Source organism: Taudactylus pleione, unplaced genomic scaffold (genome assembly GCF_031769625.1).
Source record: "Taudactylus pleione unplaced genomic scaffold, aTauple2 ptg000041l, whole genome shotgun sequence".
Lineage (NCBI taxonomy): Eukaryota > Metazoa > Chordata > Amphibia > Anura > Myobatrachidae > Taudactylus > Taudactylus pleione.
The window spans coordinates 35,669,985-35,696,020 of NW_028284443.1; the positions used below are offsets into that span (position 1 = coordinate 35,669,985).

Here is a 26,036-nt window from a genome sequence, read left to right on the forward strand (position 1 = left end):
TAATTTGAATCATCTTTTCCATCATTGTTATATTGTATTCAACCCCCATCTCCTGCTTATCCATGATGTTGGCAGTTTTGATATTGGCGAGATAGAAGAATCTGTAGCTGTTCAGATTATTGGTACAGTTACAGCAGCAGGAGATGAAATGATGAGATTGCGGGAAACAGTGACCAGGGCTGCATGTGATGGGGGAAAGTGTCCTAATGTGAGGAGGAGAATGGAGCCAAGCAGTAAGCCGCAGAGTGAGAATTACATAGTGGAGAGATGCTGGGGCCTCAATAGTACAGAGTATTGATATGAGGCACCCGTGGCGTTAATGGCACGCCTATACAATATATAACAAAGATGCATCCAACTTATTGTTTATAGTTTTTACTTTATTTTGTTGGTCTGCAGATAACTGGCGTTTTAGAGCTCCACAACAATCATGGATTGTAATTAAATATTATTTTCTTCAGTATGATATTTAATACATCATTTTTTTTTATTTTTATTTTTATTTTTGGCATCCAGAGTCTGTAAAATGCTGCCTACTTTTGTATGTGTCTCACAAGTACTAGGCATCTTTATTCCTATGCTGAAACTTAAAGTTAGAGCTAGGACACACCACCTTCCCTCTCTAAAAGTCCCCGTTCCCCCGTCCCACCCCCCGCAGTGCTAAATATCTTTGCCACGTTGGAAAAGTGCATTATGTTTTTGGATTTATTCCCAACTCTAAATCAAGCCCTGAATATGCAGCTACTTGTAGAAATTATATGGTTCCCTAAGTAAAATATGTAGAAACTGAAAAACCTGCTAGCGGGACTGTTCTGAGACCTAACTATGTCATTTTTACTTCACAGAATGAATATACTTATATGATGGGCGCCTGTATAATAGTCTTTAGGTTTTTCTCTATATGTGGAAAACATGTAAGTACAACTTCACTTGCTTACTGTCAAGATGCACAAACTGTGTACAGTACTTTTCTATTATCCAATGTATCATTTTACATTTCTAATAATACATTAATAAATGTGAAATCACATATTACAATTTTCAGAAATATGTTTTGTTAGACCTTTTCCTTGTAATGGTCATGACAACTCCTGCTTACTTATGGGGGTGATATTCAATTGCCTTTTCGTGCATGTTTTGCGCATATAGACAGAATTTAGCCACGTAAAGTGGCTAAACTTGTCTAAAGTCCTGGTTAGTGCCCCTGAACAGCAGCTTGGGAGCCCAAAACCAGGACTATTCACACATTTCTGCTTACCACCTCAGGATAATGTGAGCAGAAATGTGTCCAGCTAGAGCAGTGTTGGCTAACCTTGACACTCCAGCTGTTATGGAACTACATAACCCAGCATGCACTGCTACAGTTTTGCTATTAGGGCATGCTAAAACTGTGGCAGGGCATGCTGGGATATATAGTTCCACAACAGCTGGAGTGTCAAGGTTAGCCAACACTGAGCTAGAGCAACAATTGAATTGCTCCGTCAGGCGTCCATTACTCACAGCCACGGATGAAAAAAATGTAATCGCCCAATGGACTAATTTGAGCATTCAGTTTTAACCAGTATACTGTACCTACACACTGGCATTGTGTTATTAACATGCCATGTCATATGCCAACACATTTCATATGCAATAATAATGAACCCTTGCAGTTGGTGGTCAACTTTCATAACTATTTATAACGCATATCAATAATTAACCACTCGCAAATGTAAATTTCAGTTTAACCAAGAAAGATTGCATAAAGTATATATAGTCTCAGTCAAAATATTTTGTATTCTCATTACTGATGTTTTATAGCAATCCTTACACATAATCCATATAAAACAATAGTACAGATGTTATAATACATATGGTAACACCATATATTCTTTTTACTTTACATTTGTGCTTGTGAGGATTGTGGGGATGTGTCTCACACTGCTGCTAATTGTGTGAATGGGTGGAAAGAGGGGGAGGGATGTGTGTTGATTAAACTTAAATTTGTTTGTTTAAAATGGCAGCACAGTATTTGTTATACCTTATGCTGTTACATTGCATCCAGCTAGCTACAGTATATCACAACTATGGACCTGATTCAGAGCCGCTCGCGCTGTGCGTTCTCAAGCGGCTCGATGTTCAGTGTACGCGCATGCTTCGTTTGCGTGTGCGCGAACTACACACTGCGATCGCATCCCTCTCGCTCCCCAGCAAAGGCAGCCCCGGGTAATCAGTGACAGGAGAGGCCGTTTGTGGGTGGTTACAAGGACAGGACACTAATAACGGGGGGTTGGAGATGCGAACGCAGGCTTGCCTGAGTGTTTCAGCGCCATTTTAGAGGCGTGCATAATTAACAGGCAGCGTCATACTACACGTCACTTGCCTTTTTTTTACACTGATTTCCTTGCAATGCTTGCGGTAGGGTAAAGCTCCTGCAAGCACTGCGTTTACATCCGATGGTGCTCGATGTACCAATGTTTTAATACACTTCCTGGAGATGATGTGTTGCTGGTGGGCGGCTCTGCCTGTGCGATTGGGCGGACGCATACACAAAGTGGCCGCTCGCTAAGACATGGTGGGCGTGCTTATGCCTTGGCGAGCGTTCGCTTCCCGTGGCGTCACTTTGACAAATTTGCATACGCATCCAGCGAGCGTACACAGATAGCGAACGGGTCTGAATCAGGCCCTATATCTTTCCTCAAGCACCATTATTAGTACCACATAGCACCATTATACAAATACCACCTCTGTTCCTATATACAAATCAATCCAATACGTATCTATATTTATGTATCACACTGTCCACCTTTAAACATTCATACACATGGGTCCTCCAAATAGAACGGTCTACAGCCAATTTGACTTATTATGATGTAATATTATACAGATGTACAAATTACACATATGTAGACATAAAGCCCATTTCTATCACATACAATCTAAAATAAATCACAGCATTATGATTTCTAGATTTCAGAGTTTGGCTAACGTGACTAGTGTGGTGAGTGTGCTGCAGGTGTGCATATGGATTGGCATAACCAGGGTGTTGGTTTAGTAACCAAGAATAGATCCAGGTAAAACAAAACAAGCTGTGACGATCCCACGCGCATGTACTGTATGTATAGTGCTTCCAGAACGGACAATTACCACGTGGGTCTCTGTCATAGGAGTCTAGGGGTAAGTGTTTATTTTTAGCAGGATAATGCGTCCTGACTCTGCAGAAATGTTCCGGAATGGTTTGAGGAACATAACAAAGAGTTCCAGGTGTTGACATGGCCTCCAAATTCTCCAGATCTCAAACCGATCGAGCATCTGTGGGATGTGCTGGAAAAATAAGTCAGAGCCATGGAGACCCCACCTCACATATTATAGGACTTAAAGGATTTGCTGCTAATGTCTTGGTGCCAAATACCACAGGACACTGTCAGAGGTCTTGTGGAGTTCCTGCAGGGGTGTATTAATATCTGAGGGGGCCCATATGCAGCGGGACCCCGAACCCTGCATCTTATCTTGCTCAGGAAAACGGGTGGCGCCTCCTCCACAGCGGCGTCAGGTTCCCAGTGACATCTTTGGGAAGATGACTCATGCGCACAAGAGAACAAAGGCTCTGGCACAGTGCAATAGTCTTTGCTTTCTCCGCGAAGCACCATCTTCCCAAAATGTCACTGAATAGATGGCGCCGCAGCAGAAGAGGCAACACCCACTTTCCATAGCAAGGTAAGTATACCTTATGTGCAGGGTGTGCGGTGAGGGGCCTCCCTGGACCCAGAGACCAATGTGAACCACACACCCTGCACTCATTATAAATACACCTAGGCCCACACAAGACTAGGCAGGTGGTTTCAATGTTATGGCTGATCGTTATATGAGTCTTATGTAATGTATGTATATATATATATATATACACACAAATATATACACACACGCACACACACATATATATATATATATACATACATACATACAGAATCAATGACACATGATAAAAGTATTCTTGCCGTAATTTCTCTGTAAATTATACTGTGGATTTATTTAATGTATCTCTTTGAAAACACCTCACTTCAAAGGCTTATTTCTTTATTTTGTCTCTGTAACTGCATTTCCTTACTTTGGGAACACATCCCCTGAATAAACCCTGTATCAGAATGTCTTGCTTCAAATCATGTTTCTCCTAAATAGACATGTTGAGAGAAAAATAACTACCCGCAATTTACTCTTATCTCTAAACAGAGCATAAAATGCCTTTTTTCTTGGTCACTTGTCATCATGCCACTTAGCTCACCAATGTGCACACACATACTGTGTTCATGTTAATTGTGTTTTTGGGTTGTTTAATATTTTACATTAAATATATTTTTACTCTCTGTATAATTTTAGTTGCAAGTAAATAAAAAACAAAAAGCAACAATTCAACAACGTTAGCCCCATCCCTCTCGCAGACTGATAGAGAATTCAGTTAGGTGTGATTAAAGACATAATGGAGATAACTGACATAATGTGCTCCTGGCTTCCAGCAGGTACTGGTAACTGATCTCCTGAGGGAAGATAGGTTCTGGGAAGACATTATGCCTGCTCCCATAATACTCAGCCAGCCTGCGTTGTCCTGAATTGTTTATTTCATCTCCTTGTATGTGGTCACTGAAGCATTAAACTACAGCTATGGCACATGTGCTCTTTGTTTTAGCAAAAGGGGCAATAATGAGCTTCTTATTAATTTAGTCTCATGCATCAGTTCTTGTTGTATATATTTGACATTTGTGATAAATATACTTAAAAGATCTGAGACAACCTCCAAGCTTTAATTCTGACCACAGTAATAGGCAGCAGTTTGGCCCTGAATGGAGCAGAGCTCTCCAGGTAAAAGAGGGTGGCATGTCACTGGAGGTACATTGGCATGTATTGATCTACCATGTGCCACCCTCCTAAACCCAGCGTGCCTCATTTACTTCAGGTTTTCCCAAGGTTGGTCAAGCTGAAAAACACAGCAGTAATATTATACACAGCAGCAGGAGGAGGCCCAATACGTATAAGTGGAATACAATTGAACTATTCTGGTTAATCTTTAGATATTATTTTTAATGATTACATATGAGATGCTTTTCCTAACTAGCTTTATTTTGTCCTTAATAAATCTGTAAATTGTGACATTATAACAACATCCCAAACTATAGACTCATAGGTAAATCTGATGCACCTAAATAAAAGGGAAAGATTGGTCTGCAGTGTTCTGACAGTGTGAAAATGTGCCTTTGGCTGCTTTAGTATAGGGGGTGTCTACATCTCGCATAAAACATAGTTAAAACATCCGGGACACTGTAAGTACCAGTGTGGTACTGTATCTCATTTCAGTGTTCTTTTGTATTACTATTGGATTTCATATTTGTTTGTTTTAATTTCAAATGTACTAGTAATGGGCATAGCAGTGGCGTAACAAGGGTTTGTGGCAACCAGGGCAAAATGAAAAACTGCACCCCCTAGAAAAACAAAAATTCTATAAAAGCATGATAGAAAGTTTATATACAGTACATAAAGTGGTTTATTGCTATAAAACTTTTATCCACATGTAAACAAACGAACACCACAATTCCAGCGCTATAGTTTACAACAATACTTATATCCAGCTGTTTGATGGGAACTGCATCTTGCAGAAATCATCAGTTGGAGAAATGATTCAAAGGGTTATCCTTTTCTTGGTGAAAATATGGAGGATGATAATCCCATATACAAAAAAAGAAAAGTGCATATAGTGCAATATCGTTTAATCATATAGACATGACATAAGGAAAAAACAGGTGAACACAAATAATAACAATGATTTTCAATCAAAAGCAGGTGCTAATAAAAGCACAAAGGTTTGGTATAAATATCACAAAGAATCCCCAATCGGCTGGAGGACAACAATTACCGGATCATGGAGTGTAGCTGGCAAAAGTATGGTCTTTCCTGTGCATATAGCAATACCACAGTTCAGCGTGCAGGGCTGGGATGAAATAGCATCAGCGTCCTTAGAAGATCCGCACCTTATCGTCCCGTGGGGTCCGTGAAGAAACAAGTATCCAACGCGTTTCGACCCGTAGCTTGGGTCTTTTTCAAGGTCAAAGTTAGAGTGATCCTGTATGGGACTCAGTCTCTTAAATACCCCGTCCAATCTAACTGTACCGGACGCAGCTGGTCTCTAGACATAAAAAAAACTACAAGTCCCATGACTCTCTGCTGCGTCCGGGCAATCTCCTATCTCTGGAATCTGAATATCACAATTGTTCGCCATTAGCCATAAAAAGATTCATAGGATTAATGTGGATCAAAGGAAACTGGAGACAAAGAGATCTGTCTAAACAATTGGCTAGGGCAGAGATGAAAAAGATTTATGAATTGGACACTTTAAAACCAGGAGGATTAAACCTCGATTTTGAAATTAAATGGTTTCTGTAATGATTTGATCTTCCTTTTCATTTCACCTTCCTTTCTTCTTATTCAATCCGACCATTTTAGGATAATGTTATTGCACTGTGCACTTTGTTGTTTTCTCACTATAATAGATTAGGGATTTTTATTATATTTAGATTTTTATATTTGGCCATCTATATATGTGATATTCATTGCTATTTCTGACTTATTATAGAGAAAAAGACCGCCAGGCACAAAGCACTTTATTTATGCCAAATACTCCCTACCCGCTGGCCCTACATTGTGAAATATATGCATCGGGGCTTTCATTCTGGCTTCAGTGGACGCGTCCGGTTGTCATGGAAACTGACCGGAAGTGACGTCGCGCGACGGATAAAACGAGTCGCTTCAACACACTGGTAGAGCGGAAATTAAGGAGTCATGTGCCCGATTCCAGAGATAGGAGATTGGCCGGACGCAGCAGAGTCATGGGACTTGTAGTTTTTTTATGTTCACCTGTTTTTTCCTTATGTCATGTCTACATGATTAAACGATATTGCACTATATGCACTTTTCTTTTTTTGTATATGGGATTATCATCCTCCATATTTTCACCAAGAAAAGGATAACCCTTTGAATCATTTCTCCAACTGATGATTTCTGCAAGATGCAGTTCCCATCAAACAGCTGGATATAAGTATTGTTGTAAACTATAGCGCTGGAATTGTGGTGTTCGTTTGTTTACATGTGGATAAAAATTTGAGGGTGAAGGGCATCTCTTCTGAATACCAACTGCACCAGCTGCTTGTTCTTTTTGCGCACTTGGTTCCTTCTCCTATATATTTTTCTCTATTGCTATAAAACTGCTTGCAGAATTACATTTTAAAAACATGAATTACAGAAATGAAACTTTTATAGTTGCCTGGTGGCTTTTTTAAAACTAATTAAGCAGTTTGTTTTTGTTATTTTTTTTTACTCATAAAAGTAAGGTCCAGGCTTTTGGGTTTTTTCTACTAGTAAAGCAAGGTCTGGGGCTTTTTTTAACTATTTATGCAGGGACAGCCACATTGTGGCTTTTGATAAATTAAATATGCCCTACAGCTAGGCCAGGCCCATGGAAAGTGGGCAGAGATAACTAAAGCTGAGTACATACCTAACAGATATATCTGCAGATGATGGTTGTTCATACACACTGAACAGCCATCATCTGGCCGTGGGTCACGCCATGACCCCCTCCCTGCGGCTGCATGTGTACAGGCGGTCGGCTGATCACCCGTACACATAGCACAATGGACAGATATATCTGCAGATATATCTCTCCATCGGCTGTGCAGCACAGCTGACGCGATATGTCTGTGAACGCCATCATTCACAGACATATCGCTGGTACACACTGGCCGACGGGCACACAATATATTGGCTGATCAATTGATTGGCCAATACATCTGCCAGTGTGTACCCACCATAAGAATGTTACAAGTGCAGGACCACCATCCTCCTTAACATGGCTGGGTCAGAGAGACAGACAGAGACAGATTAAGACCCCATGAGGCCCTAGGCAAGATAAAAGTCTGAGTGCCCCCTCCTCCGTATATACATTAAAAGAGCCAGATCCACGTAAAATACATCGAAAAAGGCAGATCCACATTAAATAGGCAGAAATGTGTGGTGCGGATGCAAGATTCATACAACTCCGCATTTGGGCGACTATATGTACTTAGGTTCCCTGCACGCAATGTGGGAGCAATTGCAGATAACTTGCATTCAACTATGCATCAGGCCTATTGTAGTTTCCACTATCTATTGCTTGGTGTACTGTGGATAAAATAGCATTCCACTTTTCTAAGAGGGACATGGCATATGTTATAAATATGTAATTCCTTTGGGATCGGCTATAGCTAACCTAGAACGATATTTGCTATATAAGTCTTAGTACAGCGGTATTGGGCGGAGGAAAGTCACCTTTACGTTTATCAATGCTTTTTTGATGTGATTTTAAAGCATTCCTAGGGCCAAATGTAATAGGGTGAGAGATTAGAACATGTAAGAGTAAATTCTCACACTTTGTAAACTAGGCCGAGAACAGACAAACTCACATGTTTATCAGACTCAAAAAACTTTCACAATTTAAACTCTCATACAGATGTTTTCCCACTTTGAAAATACAAAATTGTGACAGCTTACTGCTAAACTCTCACATTTTCTAAACTCTCACCCTATTACATTTGGCCCCTGATGCATTGTGCTTTTCCCAATACAAACTATTACACTGGTGTCCAGAAATAACACCTGATAAATAGGTTGTGCTGCAATCTTAAAATCCAAAAGTGACCTTTACTTTCCAGAACACAATGGTAGGGAGAAATAAGCCCATTAGAAACCATTCATTCTTGTTTTCATGCAGTTTTCAGACAGAAGTTGACAGCTGCAAAGTACATAGGTGTGATAGATAGGGGTGAATGAGTCATATATGTGGACTGGATAATTAAACTAAAAATAATGGAATAATATTTACAACTTTTAAAATACATCGTGTCTGAATAAAATTATTTGACTTACTGTTTCCAGGTTACTTTGAAGATGCTGTTGTTGACTGTTGTAGTCAGCATGTACAAGAGCTTCTTCATTATTGTTGGGATGTTTCTGTTGCTTCTTTGCTATGCTTTCGCTGGAGTTGTCCTTTTTGGAACAGTAAAATATGGTGAAAACATTAACAGGTCAGTATACAACATTCAATGAGAAAATGTATCAGCCAACCTTTGCACCAAGTTTGACCTTGTTGCAGAAAATGAATGAAAAATATACCTGTCTTTTTAATCAACTGTTAATCCAAAACAAATGGTAATGAACCTTGAAGCTGAGAAGCAGATTTGTCCTCATTACACACTTAGTAAACTGATTAAGGACTGCCGTCACAATACAGTGAAATACATGGGGCTGATTTACCCATCTTCTGAGTCACCCAATTAAATATACTGTAATTTCACTCTCTTAGAAAAAAAAAAAATATATATATGTAGTCTATAGGCTACAATGCATTTCCTAGTTATTTATGATTTATTATATTTTTTTCATTTATGTAATGCCAGCATATTCCATTGCTCTTTACAATTGAAAAAACGGTGATGAAACAAGACTGTGGGTAAGAAACGCAGGCTCGCAAGCTTAGAATCTATAGAGAAATGGGAATTTTATACAGTACATGAGGTTAAGTGCTAGGAAGTGCTTTGTGGGCTGTTTGATCCAGTCTTATAGCAAATTATGGCCTGTGGTCAGAGGGTTGTTTGAGCATGGAACAATAAATGTACATTTCATAGGTATTGTGTAGATGGGAGGTAATTAGTTAGAATAGCTTAAGTGGGTGATTCTGAAATATGATATGTATGTCTGAAGAGGGGAAATTTCAAGTCTTGTTGTGCGTGGGAGGGCTTTCCACAGAGTGGGTACAGCCCGCAAAATGTCCTATGATCAGGATTGGGAGCAGGTAATGAGTGTGAACAAGAGACATAGATCTTGTGCAGAGCAGAGTGGTAGAGGCGGTATATTTTCAAATACAAGTAGAGATGTATGTTGGTGTAGTGTTATAGCAGAGCAGCAGTAGAATAATGTTTTCCTGCATTCAAAATAGACTGTGAGGGTGAAAGTCTGTTTAGGGGAAGACCAGTAAAGTAAAGAGACTATTGTAATAGTCAATGTAGGAAATAATGAGTGCATGAATAACATCTTTGCAGTGTCTTGTGTAAGATACAGGCATATTCTGAAAATATTTCTTATATATATATATATATATATATAGAGAGAGAGAGAGAGAGAGAGAGAGAGAGAGAGAGAGAGAGAGAGAGAGAGAGATTAAATATGGGGAACAAAGGACAGTTCTGAGTTAAGGATGATACCTAAGCAGCAGGCTTGATGGGTAGGATTGATTGTTGTGTTGACAAGTATGTAACTTCTGTTGGCCGGTGGGAATATTATCAGCTCTGTTTTTGAAAGATTAAGTTTGAAGTGGTACTCCAAATTGTAATGCATGGTACTCCAATTTGTAAAGGAAGTGCAGAGGAGGTGCAACCAGAAAAACGAACATTGAAAGTGCAGTTTGATATGTAGGATGAAAACCAGGTTTATAGCATTTGCATGAGTCTAAGACAGTAATTCACATTCAAATGCAGCACAAAAAGATTCTGGAAAATTAGAAGTGAGTAATGGCCTTTTGATGTAGCAACGATCAAACCATTGACCACATTAGTCAGTGCAGTCTCAGTGGAGTGTTGGGAACAAAAGCCTGACTGAAGGCAATCTAGCGGGTTGGGTGAGGAAAGAAAGTGTGTGAAACCAAAAGCTAGGCTTTAGGAGCTTATTAAATGGGACATTTTTGCAGTCCCTATGAGAGCTATGGGTGCTGCTTTTTTTTTTTTAAATGATAACCGAGGGACTGCAATATCTGCTGCAGTGCCCATTGTCAACTAGCCCTGATACTATATGTAGAAATCCTCAGAAATGGTAATTTTTGAAGAATTTACTGTAGTATTTAGCTAATTAATAGACCCCATGATCTCCAATATTCATAGTGACCAAATGATATGTGAGTGACTGCCATACATATTCACTCTCAGGCAATGTTGTATATCACATGCAATAGAACGAACAAGCTGTGGGAGCAAAGAAATGGACCATAACATGTTGTAACTTCCAATGCACCTATTTATCTCCCACATTCATGGGTAAATGCCACTTTCTGCTTTACGGAAGTTCTGCCATGCAGGTACCTTGCACTTCAGAGTTCTGTTTACTATCAATTTGGGACCATTTATTAATGTAAACATTTCCATTTTTCTATTCAAAATCTGTTTGCCATAGCCTCACTTATGTCTTAAATTCGTCATGAAAGAAATGAGAAATCACATGTTTTTTGCATTTGTATTTGTGTACCTATCACTATATGCTCATGTAAAGTTCCCCTGGATGATACAAAGGCCGCCTTATTGACAATATTGGACAATGCAATATTGCATTGTTGTGTCAGTCAGAACCCCACTGGCTACATCTCAGGTGATCCTGTTAAATGCTAGGTAAATGACGCTCCCTTAGTATGGTAGCTAAAGAGAGACATAACTCTGCCAACTTATTTACTTCCTGAGTGCCTGCTATGGTGGCCGATTATAATGGGAGTCACTAGGGCTTGGGAGTCATAAGACTCCAGCACCATTTGCCTAGAAATATGTAGAGCTAGACTGTAGAATAAATAGGGGCAGTGGTGGAACTCCAGGAGACAATGGAGTCATTTGCCGCCGGGCTCCAGCCCTTAAGGGGGCACCTAGCTCCATTGTCCCCCGGGCCATTCCGGGCACTGCTATGGAGATGGAGCGCCGCTGATCGGTGCTCCCCCTCCAGCGGCGTCAATACGGGGGGTGCGGTCACACCCCCTATTTGCCGGGCGCCCGCTGAGTGTGTTATCAGGGGCGCCTAGCTCCTTCTTTCCCCCCGGCGGTAGCCGGAGGAACGGAGCTCACTAGAGATGGCTAGTGAGTGAGTGTCTCAACACACTGACTCGAATCATTCAGATAAGTGAGTGATTCGAGTCACTCAGTGTTTGGTGTGTCGAGACACTCACCTCCCCTAGCCTCTCTGTCAGTGGGAGCCAGAGTGAATGGCAGCTCCTCCCCCTACACTGCTGATCCGACCTGATTATACTTCTGCACTGTGTCAGATCAGCAGGGTAGGGGGCGGAGCTGGCAGCGACTCACTCTGAGTTGCGCAGCTACTGCCAGGGCTCGGGGAGTGCACTGACTCAGGAGAGTCAGTGAGAACCCTGAGCTGTAGTGCTGGGCTGCGGGGGGAGGGGGGGGGGTGCGGAGCTGTCAGCGACTCACTCTGAGTCGCTGGCTCCCCTGCTGGCTACAGCACTGTACTATCTAAAGGGTCATGTCTCGAGACACTGACTCGAGACACTTCACTGAGTTGAGCCATGTGGCTCAACTCAGTGTAGTGAATTGTTCTGCCCATCCCTAGATCTCACTCCTGAGCTCCGCTTCGGGTCCCGCAATGCACTATGGGAGTGACGTCATGATGTCACTCCCATAGTTCCGAGGAGCAGGCGCCGGGGACGGAAAGCAGCAGCACTGGAGCAGGGTTTCAGGTAAGTATTGTTTTTTTTTTTTTTGTATGTGTGTGTGCTCGCGGGGGGCTCACTACAGGGGGCATTACTGGGGCCTCACTATATGGGGAATTACTGGGGGCTCACAACAGGGGGCATTACTGGGGACTCACTACAGGGGGCATTACTGGGGGCTCACTACAGGGGGCATTACTGGGGGCTCACTACAGGGGGAATTACTGGGGGCTTACTACAGGGGGCATTATTGGTGGCTCACTACAGGGGGCATTATTGGGGGCTCACTACAGGGGGCATTACTGGGGACTCACTACAGGGGGCATTACTGGGGGCTCACTATAGGGGGCATTACTGGGGGCTCACTACAGGGGGCATTACTGGGGACTCACTACAGGGGGCATTACTGGGGGCTCACTACAGGGGGCATTACTGTGGGCTCACTACAGGGGGAATTACTGGGGGCTTACTACAGGGGGCATTATTGGGAGCACTACAGGGGGCATTACCAGGGCTTACTATAGGGGGCATTACAGGGGGCTTACTACAGGGGACATTACAGGGGGCTTACTACAGGGGGCAATCTGGGGGCCTTACTACAGGGGGCATTACTGGGGGCTTACTACAGGGGGCATTACTGGAGGCTTTCAACAGGGGGCTTACTACAGGGGGCATTACGGGGGCTTACTACAGGGGGCATTACTGGGGGCTTTCTACAGGGGGAATTACTGGGGGCTTACTACTGGGGGCACTACAGGGAGTTTACTACTGGGGGCACTACAGGGAGTTTACTACTGGGGGCTTACTACGGGGGGCACTACAGGGGCCCTTACTACTGGGGCACTGCAAAGGGGGACCACTACTGGAGGTACTGCATAGGGGGACCATTACTGGGGGGCACTACAAAGGGGAACTCTACAGAGGGCACTGCACAGGGGGACCACTACTGGGGGAACTGCATAGGGGGCGGCAGCTGGGGCTGGCATAGGTGCTGGGGGGGTAGTACATTTTAATTTGGGGGCACCAACATTTATCTTGCCTCCGGGCACCTGGGATGAAGTTACACCACTGAATAGGGGTAGGTGACTGGGCAACCAATAGTTTCCTGTTGGTCTGTACGGTCATACAACAATCCTTACAATCCAGGCTGTGTCCGCTGCAGCAATTTTTGCTAAATTTACACACTTGTGGGGAACAAGAGGCCACTGTATAGGGGTCAGAATTTAGTGCTGGCAGCGTAGTGTATCCTGCACTCTGCAATTGTATTTGCAGATGTTCCTGGTGATGATATCTCTGGTATTTAATGTGTTTCACGAAATACATACAAATTTGCCATCATCCAAGCCACTTAACCTGCACACCCCAGGTGTTGCTCCCTGTATTTTTGCTGTTTTTAGCTAGCACTAATGTTGTAGGACATTGGCTACTGGAAGCCCTTATAGATGGTGTCTTATTATAAATCAACACATAGCAAAAACGAGCAAGTAACTTTGCACATGCTAAATACTGGCTGCTTCTGCATGTTCCCATAAATGCTGCAACAAGGTTTTACCAAGTTTCAAAGTTACTTGCTCTTTTTTGCTTTGTTCACAATTCAGAATCAGACCCATAATACTCATTCTTTTCTTAAAAAAAAAAAAAAAGAGCTTGGTGTCTATCACAAGGTGCTGAGTACCTCTGGCCACATTGATGTCACTTGTTCCTTCATTCTGAGGTGCCTACTTTTCCCAAAAGAGCATCTTTTTGGGCTCACCAAACAATTGTTTACAATTTTCGATTTTTTTTTTTTTGAATACTTCTACAGAATGGGAAATACATAACTTTAGTATTTCAGATGCTCAAGAGCATAAACCCTAATAAACAAGTCCAACTGGGAATAATTTTATTTTATGTACTGAAATATATGGTTCCTTATTAAATTCTTTGCTCAATTTTGCTACACTTTGCCAAACACGCAGTAGCATTATAATTGAAACGTGAGTTTTTTGGAGAAAGTATTTTAATGGATAGCTCCACTAGATAATGATCTGCATCTGTAACAATCAGATTAAAGTTGAGAACCAGAGACTTTAGAAAAATACAATGTAGGCTGTGTGTTAATTAATTTGTTATTTTCTGCCTAGGCATGCTAACTTCTCCACAGCAGGGAAAGCTATAACCGTGCTCTTCAGGATAGTAACTGGTGAAGACTGGAATAAAATAATGCATGACTGTATGGTAAGTAGAGAGGAACACAATAAGACCGGTACATAGATTTAAAGCCTGGGGGAAAAGGATTGTACGTCTTATTATGTTGGCTAAAAGCCAAAGAAAAGGAAATACAATGTGAGACTATTAAGGTGCACATCAAGACTTCCAAGAATTAATGTTTACTAAATTGATAAAACATAACCTTTATTCTTAGTACCATAAAAATATTGTATTTATGATTTTTGTTGTTTTTCTTAAAATAAAGAAAGACAAAAAGTGCTTCTAGTAAGAAAGGGTGTTTAAAAATATATAATTTGTTCCGCTGAATCACAGTAACATTAATTTTCTTGCTTTGATATCTTATTAGGTATATCGTGTGCTCATAATTTATTGGCACACTCTGCACTTATATGTATAATTCTGTGTATTCACATATTAACAAAGTTTATTCAATGTGTTTTATACATAGTTTGATAACGTAGCAAACAGTATATATTCCCTGAGAGATAGGAAAATCTATTCTCAGTTATTAGGAGAGCAACTGAAACAATGGGCCTGATTCAGACCCACTCGCGAGCGGCTGTCCGCTCGCAAGTGGGTCGATGGTGTGCACTGCGCATGCGCACGACGGAGGGAGCTCCGTCGTGCGCATGCGCGAGACGCGTCGAGCGAAGGACTTTCCTTCGCTCGTTGTGTCTGATCAAAGGGGGCGTGCTGTCGATGTTGATTGACAGCACGCCCCCTTTGGTGGGCGTGCCGGGGGCGTGCCTGCCAGACGGAGGCGTTCCCAAGGGAACGCCTACCGTCAGAAGCCGGCCCCACTGACATCACTAGTGATGTCAGTGGGAGTGATTTTGGCTCTGATAGAGCCAAAATCACTCCTGGCCTTGCGGTTGTGAAACTCAACCGCAGGCTTCTGCTCGCACTGGCGATGGTCGCGATGGTCAAGACCATCGCGACCATCATCCTGCACACTCGTATAGGCTGTGGGTGGTGACCCACAGCTATACGAGCGTCCAGGAGGACGCTCCATATTTATGGAGGTGGGCCCTGATTCAGAGCGAGCGCTCTGGTCAGAGCGTCCGGCTCTGAATCAGGGCCAATGTAAGCTAGTTTGTTGCTACACTGTTGCCTTAGGGCCTGATTCAGAGCCGGTCGCTATTTGCGCTCGCTCGTCCAGAAAATAGGGGTGGCTATTCAAATGAACCGTTCGCTGTTTGCGGTCTGTTCACGCCTCTAGGTCTGAACGAGCGAACAAAACTTGCGGTCGTTTTTTGGGAAACTACGCCCCCTGTCCGCTCGCATCCTACGTCATGTCCGCTATTTATTAGATTAATCGAGTACATCGAACAGGGTATGAGCTGCTCGCTATTCTTGTGGTTGGTTTTTGCTACCACAATTTTGCGAGCAGTTAAAAAAAACCAAGTGACGTGGTCAATGACGCTGCTGTATTAATTATGCACTCCCTTAAAACGCCCGTTTTGACCTTTAAGCACGCCTGCGATCGGATTTCCACTCCCCGTTTTCAAGCACCTTCCCCTGTTACCACCCACATACGCCTCATTCTGTCACTCAAATTAGCAGTTGGGCAAACATCGCTCGGAGCGAACGAGCTGCCACTTACGAGTGGCTCTGAATCAGGCCCTTAGTCCACAGTAATGTTTTTCAGATTGAGAGTGATCATTTCATTCACAATTATTAATTGATATATTCCTTTATTTTTATAATGAATATCTTAAAGATGGTTATATATACTTTCACTCATTAAATTGTTGTTCCCGGCTTGTATACTGATAGCTATATTGGTTCTAGTGTATATGATTTATAAGATAATGTGATCTTTGCTCCGTCCCATATACACTTTATTATGACAGTGTAATTTTATTTTCGTTTGAGAAAAATACAGGTTTAACTACTCTATATATATGATTAATCTCCCATATTCATATGTACTATATTTTGTAGTTTGTCCATAAGTATGGGCAGCTCTATTCTCTAATGTTCTTAAAAATCCACGCACCAGTAAAAAGTAGGGAAGAACATCGGGGGAGAAAACTAGCGATGTAATGAAACATTGGATGCTAAACATTGCAGGGTTAAACATCAAACATCAAAACCATCTGAGCAATGTTTCCAATGAAACATCAAATGATTCCCATCCCTAGTATAGGTTATAGATAGTTCAGACTACTGAATCACAGTTCAGGCGGTCCACAGTGTCAGTGTGCCTGTAACTATAGCGCGTGGTCATAAACAGCTCAGACCGCTGAGATACAGCTTGTTTGGTTCTCAGTGCCAGCGTGTATATATTCACAGTGCGCATACCAGCGCATGAGTTCAGACCACAACGGAGGTGGAAACTGCTCCATGTATGTTACTAACTATATCCATGGGCAAATGCCCGAATACAGAGGGTCAGTGTGCTCACATTCACAACGCACATACTGGTGCGTGGATTTTTAAGAACATTAGAGAATAGAGCTGCCCAGTATTAAACACACTTATGGACAAACTACAAAATATAGTACATATGAAAATGGGAGATTAATCATATAGGGCTCCCCAATACTGGCTAGCACGGATAAGTGAAACTACAGTAATAACACGGGAATACACTTATAAATACATATTTGAATATCTCTTCCAGCACAGAAATCTCTGAAATATGGAAATTTAAACAGATGAAAATGAGTAGTTAAACCTGTTTTTCTCAAACGAAAATAAAATTACACTGTCATAATAAAGTGTATATGGGACGGAGCAAAGATCACATTATCTTATAAATCATATACACTAGAACCAATATAGCTGTCAGTATACAAGCCGGGAACAACAATTTAATGAGTGAAAGTATATATAACCATCTTTAAGATATTCATTATAAAAATAAAGGAATATATCAATTAATAATTGTGAATGAAATGATCACTCTCAATCTGAAAAACATTACTGTGGACTAAGGCAACAGTGTAGCAACAAACTAGCTTACATTGTTGCAATTGCTTTCCTAATGACTGAGAATAGATTTTCCTATCTCTCAGGGAATATATACTGTTTGCTACATTATCAAACTATGTATAAAACACATTGAATAAACTTTGTTAATATGTGAATACACAGAATTATACATATAAGTGCAGAGTGTGCCAATAAATTATGAGCACACGATATACCTAATAAGATATCAAAGCAAGAAAATTAATGTTACTGTGATTCAGTGGAACGAATTATATATTTTTAAACACCCTTTCTTACTAGAAGCACTTTTTCTTTTTCTTTATTTTAAGAATAACAACAAAAATACAATATTTTTATGGTACTAAGAATAAAGGTTATGTTTTATAAATTTAGTAAACATTAATTCTTGGAAGTCTTAATGTGCACCTTAATAGTCTCACATTTTATTTCCTTTTCTTTGGCTTTTTTCATGTTTATTCAGTGAGCAAGGTAGCACTCCATTCCCCCATATTAAGACATAAAGAGACAATGGAATATAAATCATATTCCATAAATAATATGGAGTGAAAAAACATCAGGAGAGGGATAAGACAATTACAAAACAAACTAATAAAGTTGAATATTCTGTGCGGGATGTCACACAAACCTCTTTATGTTGGCTAAAAGTCAATAAAATCTTCACTGAGAATTTAATATATAGTTCGATTAAACAGTTGTATAGTGATGCCTTGGTGTATCTCATTAACTTTGAATTTAGGTGGGGTATTTTATTCTTTGTATTAATCATGGACAGACTATGGAGACAACACGTTTTAATGGACCATACAACTTAATACATGTTAAATTAAGGAAAACCTAGAATTTCCTAACACCACATATTTACTAGCTATCATACTTTAAATAAAAAAACTTGATATTGAAATTGTGTGCTATACAAAAACTAATCAATGTATTTTTAACATGTTTGTGACCATATGACTGCAAATGTTTATGCATACAAACAATAATAAATATAGTTTGGAAACCGCAAAATCAAATACACTAATTATATTACAACAGTACTTATATTTCTACAAATCCTGTACAACAACATTTCATACTATATTTTTATATCTGTGACCTCTTTTATCAAGTACCTCTAATATTCTTTGATGTGTTTACCAAATATTCCCTTATATACGTATTTACATGCCTTCTGTACAAAGTGTCCATTATACAATTATAAATTTAAAAAATACCTTGCTCTGTTTGTAAAGGTTACCCTCTCCCACTTGTTGTAAACACTTCATTTGCTACCATAAATAGCTGTAGTATTCACTAAAATGTAATAAGTTAAAAGTACATTGTAAATCTGTTTGAAGCATGTGCTACATGTTTTAAAAAAAATAAAACTGGTGTGTTACGGTATATTAACTGAATGTGTTATTCCCTTTATCCTAATTTGTTAAGCCATTTAATAAGTGTGTTCTTTAGAGCACAAATTCTCAAACTCGGTCCTCAGGAACCAAACAGTGCATGTTTTCCAGGTTTCCTCACATAATCACAAGTGAAATCATTAGCTCCACCTGTAGATCTTTTAAAATGTGACAATGAGTAATGAGTATACCTGTGCACCTGCTGGGTGACCTGCAAAGTGTGACCTGTGTGGGGTCCTGAGGACCGAGTTTGAGAACCTCTGCTTTAGAGCATAAAACTGATGTACAACGGATGAGATCTAATATCTAAATATCTTTCAATACACTAACAACTAAACTATAGACTGAACATTTCCTTTCCAGAATTATGCTGGCGGCCACGTTTCATTCTGAGCATAGTAATTTGATTTGATTTGTGAACATTTTAGCCACTTGAGGATGCAATGTACAATACCTGGACACTTTGGTTGAATTGACCTAATTTGCCATCAGAATTCGTGCCTTGTGGGCAGCTTAAGATGTGCAGACCTGTATCGATATACTGTAGTCTGAACTGTAGTCATGCTTATGTGTCACCCAATTTAGTGAGATTTGTTTCTTCATTTCAGGTGCAGCCTCCTTTTTGCACTCCAGATAACAATAGATACTGGGAAACTGATTGTGGAAATTACGCTGGAGCACTTATGTATTTCTGTTCTTTTTATGTCATCATTGCCTATATCATGTTAAATCTACTGGTTGGTAAGTGCAACAGACAAATATGCATTTTATACAATATCATAAATAAATTGTATCACCCTTTGGTATAAATGTAGTGTTAAAAAAAATATATAAATGATAAAGGCTCAAGCACTAATTGCCAGGGAATGACATGTATTAAACACAGAGGGAAACAAATCCTTACATAAAAAGATAATTATAGCAGCTGTCCAAACAAACCAAATTTGTTTTGTCTTTTCAAAAATTAGCTACAGTACTAAATCTAGCTACAGTACTAAATAGAGTGCGGACCAGTGACAGTGTCCTTGGAGTGTTCTGTACTTTCACCTAGAATCTCTGTGTGATGTGTTTACTGCCTGGAGATCCCATGTTCATCTTGCTATGATTTTTCATATTATTATTAATGAGATGCAGATAGTATAGTAAGAGTACAAGGCTTGTATGCAGTATACATATCACATGATCAGGGGCTGAACTATGGGAGACAATGGAGGCGCCTGCCGCCGGGCTCCAGCTCTGAAGGGGCACCTCCTCCATTGTCCACAACATATTCACCCCGCTTATGTCTGTAACTATGTACCCGGAGTGTACTGTCCCGGCCACCCAATACATGGCACCCCTTCTCGGCACCTGAGAAGCACCATACACTAGTGGAGAGCTCCATGTCAGACCACCAGCTACTGCCTTCGTCTTTCTATAGCCTGTCTGCATGCAAATTGCTACATTACAGTGTCAGCGGCTGTGACGGGGAGCACCAAATAATAATAATAACCCTTTCCCTTGGTGCCTAACCCTCCCTCCTGGTGCCTAACCATCGGGGTAGGTGCCTGACCTTAACAGTCCCTTCTAGTTCCTAACCCTAACCATCGCTGTAAGTGCCTAAACCTAACCGTTGGGGTAAGTGCCTAACCCTAACCCTAAAAAAACAAAAAATCTTGTGTTGACCATTTTTGTTGTTGACCTTTTGACCCATGGATGAGGGGTAGAAAGGGAGTGAAAGGCATTAAGTCCTGCCTTATGGCGCAGTATGTGCCAATGTTTTCGCGTTGTCCACAGAAGTAGATTAGCTTTAATAGATTCCAATATCTCCTGGTCATGTTGGTGAAGGAAAGAAACCACAGCAGTGTCCCCAGGGCCAGCCCTAGCCCAAATTTTTTGGTAAGCAAGTATATTTTTTGGCACCCCCAGGTATATTGTTGCGCGTGCCCAAACAAATTAAGGGGCCGTGGTCTCATGGAAAAAGCCATCACCATGACACACTCCTTTCTCGTCACTCTGGGAACAATGCTTTCCATTCCATATGCACCTTAATGTAGTCCCCCCAGTAGTGCCACTTATACAGTACCCCCAGTATGCAATGTCCCCCAGTAGTTGTCCCTCTTATTCAGGCCCCAAGTAGTGCCCCTTATACATTGCCCCCAGGAGTGGTCCCCCTTATGCATTCCCCCAGTAGTGCCCCTTATATAGTGACCACAGAAGTAGACCTCACTATGCAGTGCCCCCTGTAGTGGTCCTCCCTATGCAGTGCCCCTTGTGTCTCAGGAGAGGTCTCCCTTATGCAGGACTCCAGTAGTGCCCCCAGCAGTGATCCCCCTATGCAGTGCCACTTATACAGTGCCCCCAGTAGTTGTCCCCCCTGTTCAGTACCCCTTGGGCCCCAGGAGTGGTCCCGCTTATGCAGTCCCCCAGTAGTAGTCCCCCCTATGCAGTGCCCCTTGTGCCTCAGGAGAGGTCCCCAATATGCTGGACTCCAGTAGTGCCCCCAGTAGTGATCCCCCCTATGCAGTGCCCCCTGTAGTGGTCCCCCCTGTGCAGGGCCCCTTATATAGTGCCCCCAGTATAGTCCCCCCATGCAGTGCCCCCAATAGTGCCCTTTAAATAGTGGCCCAAGTTGTAGTTCCCCCCTATGCAGTACCCCCAGTATTGCCCTTTATATGGTGCCCCCAGTAGTGGTCCCCTGTAAGTGTGCCCCCAGTAGTAATGCCCGTTAGTGTGCCCCCAGTAGTAATGCCCCCTCCTAAGTGTGCCCCCAGTAGTAATGCCCCTGTCAGTGTGCCCCCAGTAGTAATGCCCCCTTTAGTGTGCCCCCAGTAATATTGCCCCCTTTAGTGTGCCCCCAGTAGTAATGCCCCCTGTTAGTGTGCCCCCAGTAGTAATGCCCCAATGGATTTAGGCTGGGAGAGTATACACAGGCCATGTGGGATCTACCCCCCTTCCATATAAATTTATGGAAAGAGCGTTGATCCGTTGGACATCTGCTTTAGTTGAAAGAGATTGTAAACGATATATTAAGCGAGGAAATGAGATCATTTTAAGCAGGTTAGCTCGGCCGAGGTTTCTTAGCAAGCGCCTAATGCTGGAGATAGAGATATCTCATGAATTCTGCTAATTAACATGGCATATTAAAGTTCCTATTATTCTTAATGAAGACTGCGGTCTGCCCCTATTTATTAAGCTCCGAAAAGCATAGCTTATTGGAGCTTGGGCCTGTTGGCTAACACCATCTGAAGATGGCATTATCCCTTTCCAGCAGCCTCCATCCACTAATGTGTGACCTTATTGCCGTGCATGCGCAGCATCAGAAATTGTAGTAATGTGATAGTGATAGCTCCAGTGGCGTTACAAGGAGGGGTGACATGAAAGTGCAGACTCCTCCTAAGTGATAGGAGCCGGGTGCTGCACTGTAGCATTATGTGTAGCACTTAGCTCCTGACACAATGAGGGAGCCAGCACTGCACACAGACTGGTCCCCGGGAGCTGTCCTCATCTCCGGCACCCCCGGAGTAACTAAAACAGGGGTTCGGGTCGCGATGCCACATCCCCCTACCTGCGATGTCACGTCCCCACGTCCTCTTTTTGTACCGGTGCACGGCTTTGCCGCGCATCCTATAAGTTAATTGGCACTTGGTGACACCAAGGCGAGGGACGCCACTAGATAATTTTTCACTGGGACAGCCTCTTATCACAGCTGCTGTTCTGGCAAGACATTTTAAATAAATATTTTTTTCTTAATAAATAGACATTTTAGTCTTTGTTTCTTCCTATTTTTTCAGTTACTAGAGTAGAGGGATGTGACCAGAAAGGACAGAGTAAAACAGTGAAACAGTGTACCGATTCCCTTGGCAGCACAGATGGCGTAATGGTTAGCATTACTGTCTCACAGCACTTAAGTCTATGGTTTGATTTTCACCACGGCCCTAACATGTGTGGAGTTTGTATATTCTCCCTGTGCTTGCGTGGGTTGACTCTGTGTTCTCTGCTTTCTTCCCACACTCCAAAAATATATTGGCAGGTTAATTGGCTCCCAACAAAAAAAAATAACCCTAGTGTGTATGTGTGTGTAGGGGATGCAATCGGGAAACCGGCTGACGTGATCCCAATAGCCGGCTTCCCGACTGCTTTATCCCGGCGTGGGTTAAATGGTTAAATGACAGGTGTCTATATCTAGACACCTGTCATTTTCCCGATCGTAGTGATGCCGGGCGCCATGAGCGGACACCCGCAGGGGGGGAGGGTTAGGTTTAGGGCACCCGGGGGTGACTTAGGGTTAAGCACCCCACCGGGAGGGTTAGGGATAGGCTAGGGGGAGGGAAGGTTAGGGTTAGGCAGCCCCCCGGGGGACTTAGGTTTAGGCAGCGGGGAAGGGGGGGTTAGGGTTAGGCACTTAGAGGGGGGATTAGGGTTAGGCACTTGGGGGGGAGGTTAGGGTTAGGCACCCATAAGGAGGGTTAGGGTTAGGGTAGTTAGGTTAGTTTTTACTTACCTCAGGACGTTCGGGATTTCCAGCGTTGTCGGGCTGCCGCTGCCGGGATCTGTTCAGCTGACGGGCAGCCGCTGCCGGGATCGAACCGCCGGCCATGCAGCTGGCGGTATTTCATACCGATTCCGTGTGTAGTGTACATGTGGTAGAGAATAATGACTTTAAGCTCCAAGTATTTTCTGTAAAGCGCTGCGGAATATGTGTGCGCTATATAAATAACTGGTAATACATAAATAATAAATGAGACTGGATGAGACTTTTTTCAAAGAGTTTCTTAGTTACTACCTGTACTACAAAGGTCAGAAACCATATGTGTTATGTCAGAAATAAAACATCACATATCAAGGTGCACAACCCTACTAAAGACGATTTTGCAGTGCACTTCGTAAATGAGCCATTGTAATTTCACTGTTCCTACTGTATAAAATATTTTTATAGAGCATCATGCACATCTTTGTTTTTTTTATTTCAGCCATAATTGTAGAGAACTTTTCTTTGTTCTACTCCACTGAAGAAGATCAACTATTAAGTCCCAATGACCTCCGTCATTATCAAATAATTTGGAATATGGTTGATGATAAAAGAGAGGTAATCTTTTTTTTTTTTACACATGCTTACTTATGGTGACTGTGATCATTACATTAGAGGGACACATTATATAACATTCTTGCCGACATTTAGCTCCCTCCTTCCGGGAGGGAGCTGTCGGGCTTTCACAGTGTGTGTTGCTGTAAAAGTAGTCGAGGCCCGGCATGACAACGCGATCGCGTCATCATGGTTCCGCCCCCTCTTCACAATGCCGATATTAATGGCATTGTGAAGCACGGGGTGGGGCCACGATGATGCGATTAAGTTTGCATAAGCCAAATAACCACTTATGCTTGTGATGTGCTGGACCTAACGCCATCTACAGTATATAATAAGGCAGAATGGCATGTCCTGAAAATAACCCCCCCCCCCCCTCCCATCCAACAGCTCACATCACAGAGAGGGGACAGTCAAGCAGAGGAGTAACTAGCACAAGTATTGCAGGAGGGTGGGATGGGGGTGGGTTGCGGAGACCCGGCATATGCTGGGTCCATTTTACTAGTAATAGATAATAAAAATACGTTTTATATGACTGAAATAGATGTACTGTCATAGAGTGAAATTACATGGATTTGTGTCATTACTACCCAGGGTGTAATTCCAACATTTCGTGTGAAGTTTCTCCTGAGACTGTTACGTGGCCGATTAGAAGTAGACTTGGACAAAGACAAGCTTTTATTTAAGCACATGTGCTATGAAATGGAACGCTTGCATAGCGGTGGTGATGTTACTTTTCATGATGTGCTTAGGTAAAGTATCTTATACCATTAAAGATTCTTAAAAAGATTTAAGAAATAACTGTCTGAAAAGGGAAAGTCATTTGTTTATTTTGTTTACTTGTACAGTCACATAAAAAGTAAGGGTGAAATATTAAAATAAAAATTCAGTTTATTGGGGTAAACTATGTTTCTTGCTTTCCGTTTAAATACATTTTGTCCATGAAAAAGTGTCCAAGTTGCATACCGATACATAGTGATATGATCTGTAAGTAGGCATGGAAAAGACCCCATTTACTAAAATTAAAGAAAATCTCCACTCATAAATTAAAATTTAGTGAATTTTACCAGATCAACATTATATCCTGAATTTACTCACTGTACTTGTGATATGCAAATCTCCCTAATGAGCTGGGCCCCCTAAAGCCTCTAAAAGTCCCTTGCTGCTCTTCTGTTTACTGATATCTCTGTCCCCCTTCAACCTGGCAGTGGTGTTGTCGATGCCTCTTTCCTGTGTGCTTCCTGTTGCATGCAGTACCTCTCCTTTGTGCTCTTCCTGTTGCATGCAGTGCCCCTCACCTGTGTACTTCCTGTTGCATGCAGTGCCCCTCACCTGTGTACTTCCTGTTGCATGCAGTGCCCCTCACCTGTGTACTTCCTGTTGCATGCAGTGCCTCTCTCCTGTGTACTTCCTGTTGCATGTAGTGCCCCTCACCTGTGTACTTCCTGTTGCATGCAGTGCCTCTCTCATGTGTACTTCCTGTTGCATGCAGTACCTCTCCTTTGTGCTCTTCCTGTTGCATGCAGTGCCCCTCACCTGTGTACTTCCTGTTGCATGCAAGGCCTATCCCATGTGTATTTCCTCTTGCATGCAGGGCCCATTCCATGTGTACTTCCTGTTGCATGCACTGACTATTCCATGTGTACTATAACATGCAGTACCCCTCCTATGTGTACTATAACATGCAGTGCCCCTTCCATGTGTACTATAACATGCAGTGCCCCTCCCATGTGTACTATAACATGCAGTGCCCCTCCCATGTGTACTATAACATGCAGTGCCTCTCCCATCCATACTTACTGTAGCATGCAAGCATCATACTTGATGACTTTCTGGATACCCCCTCCCTGAAGGCACAGTAGGGGGTGTGGCAGAGCATCGGCGGGGGATTGTGTCATTGTGGCTCTGCTATACAGTGTCGATATCACAGGCATTG

The 26,036-nt window shown here is 42.1% G+C and overlaps 1 protein-coding gene across 1 annotated transcript in view; it reads left to right on the forward strand.

Moving 5' to 3' along the window:
- NALCN (sodium leak channel, non-selective) overlaps nucleotides 1-26,036 on the forward strand; it is a 665,599-nt gene that overhangs the window by 634,584 nt on the left and 4,979 nt on the right. The window contains exons 35-40 of the mRNA XM_088456607.1: nucleotides 846-914; nucleotides 8,935-9,083; nucleotides 14,596-14,689; nucleotides 19,644-19,776; nucleotides 23,988-24,103; nucleotides 24,695-24,852. Coding sequence (XP_088312733.1) covers nucleotides 846-914; nucleotides 8,935-9,083; nucleotides 14,596-14,689; nucleotides 19,644-19,776; nucleotides 23,988-24,103; nucleotides 24,695-24,852 — 719 coding nt within the window. The remainder of the gene's footprint in view (nucleotides 1-845; nucleotides 915-8,934; nucleotides 9,084-14,595; nucleotides 14,690-19,643; nucleotides 19,777-23,987; nucleotides 24,104-24,694; nucleotides 24,853-26,036) is intronic.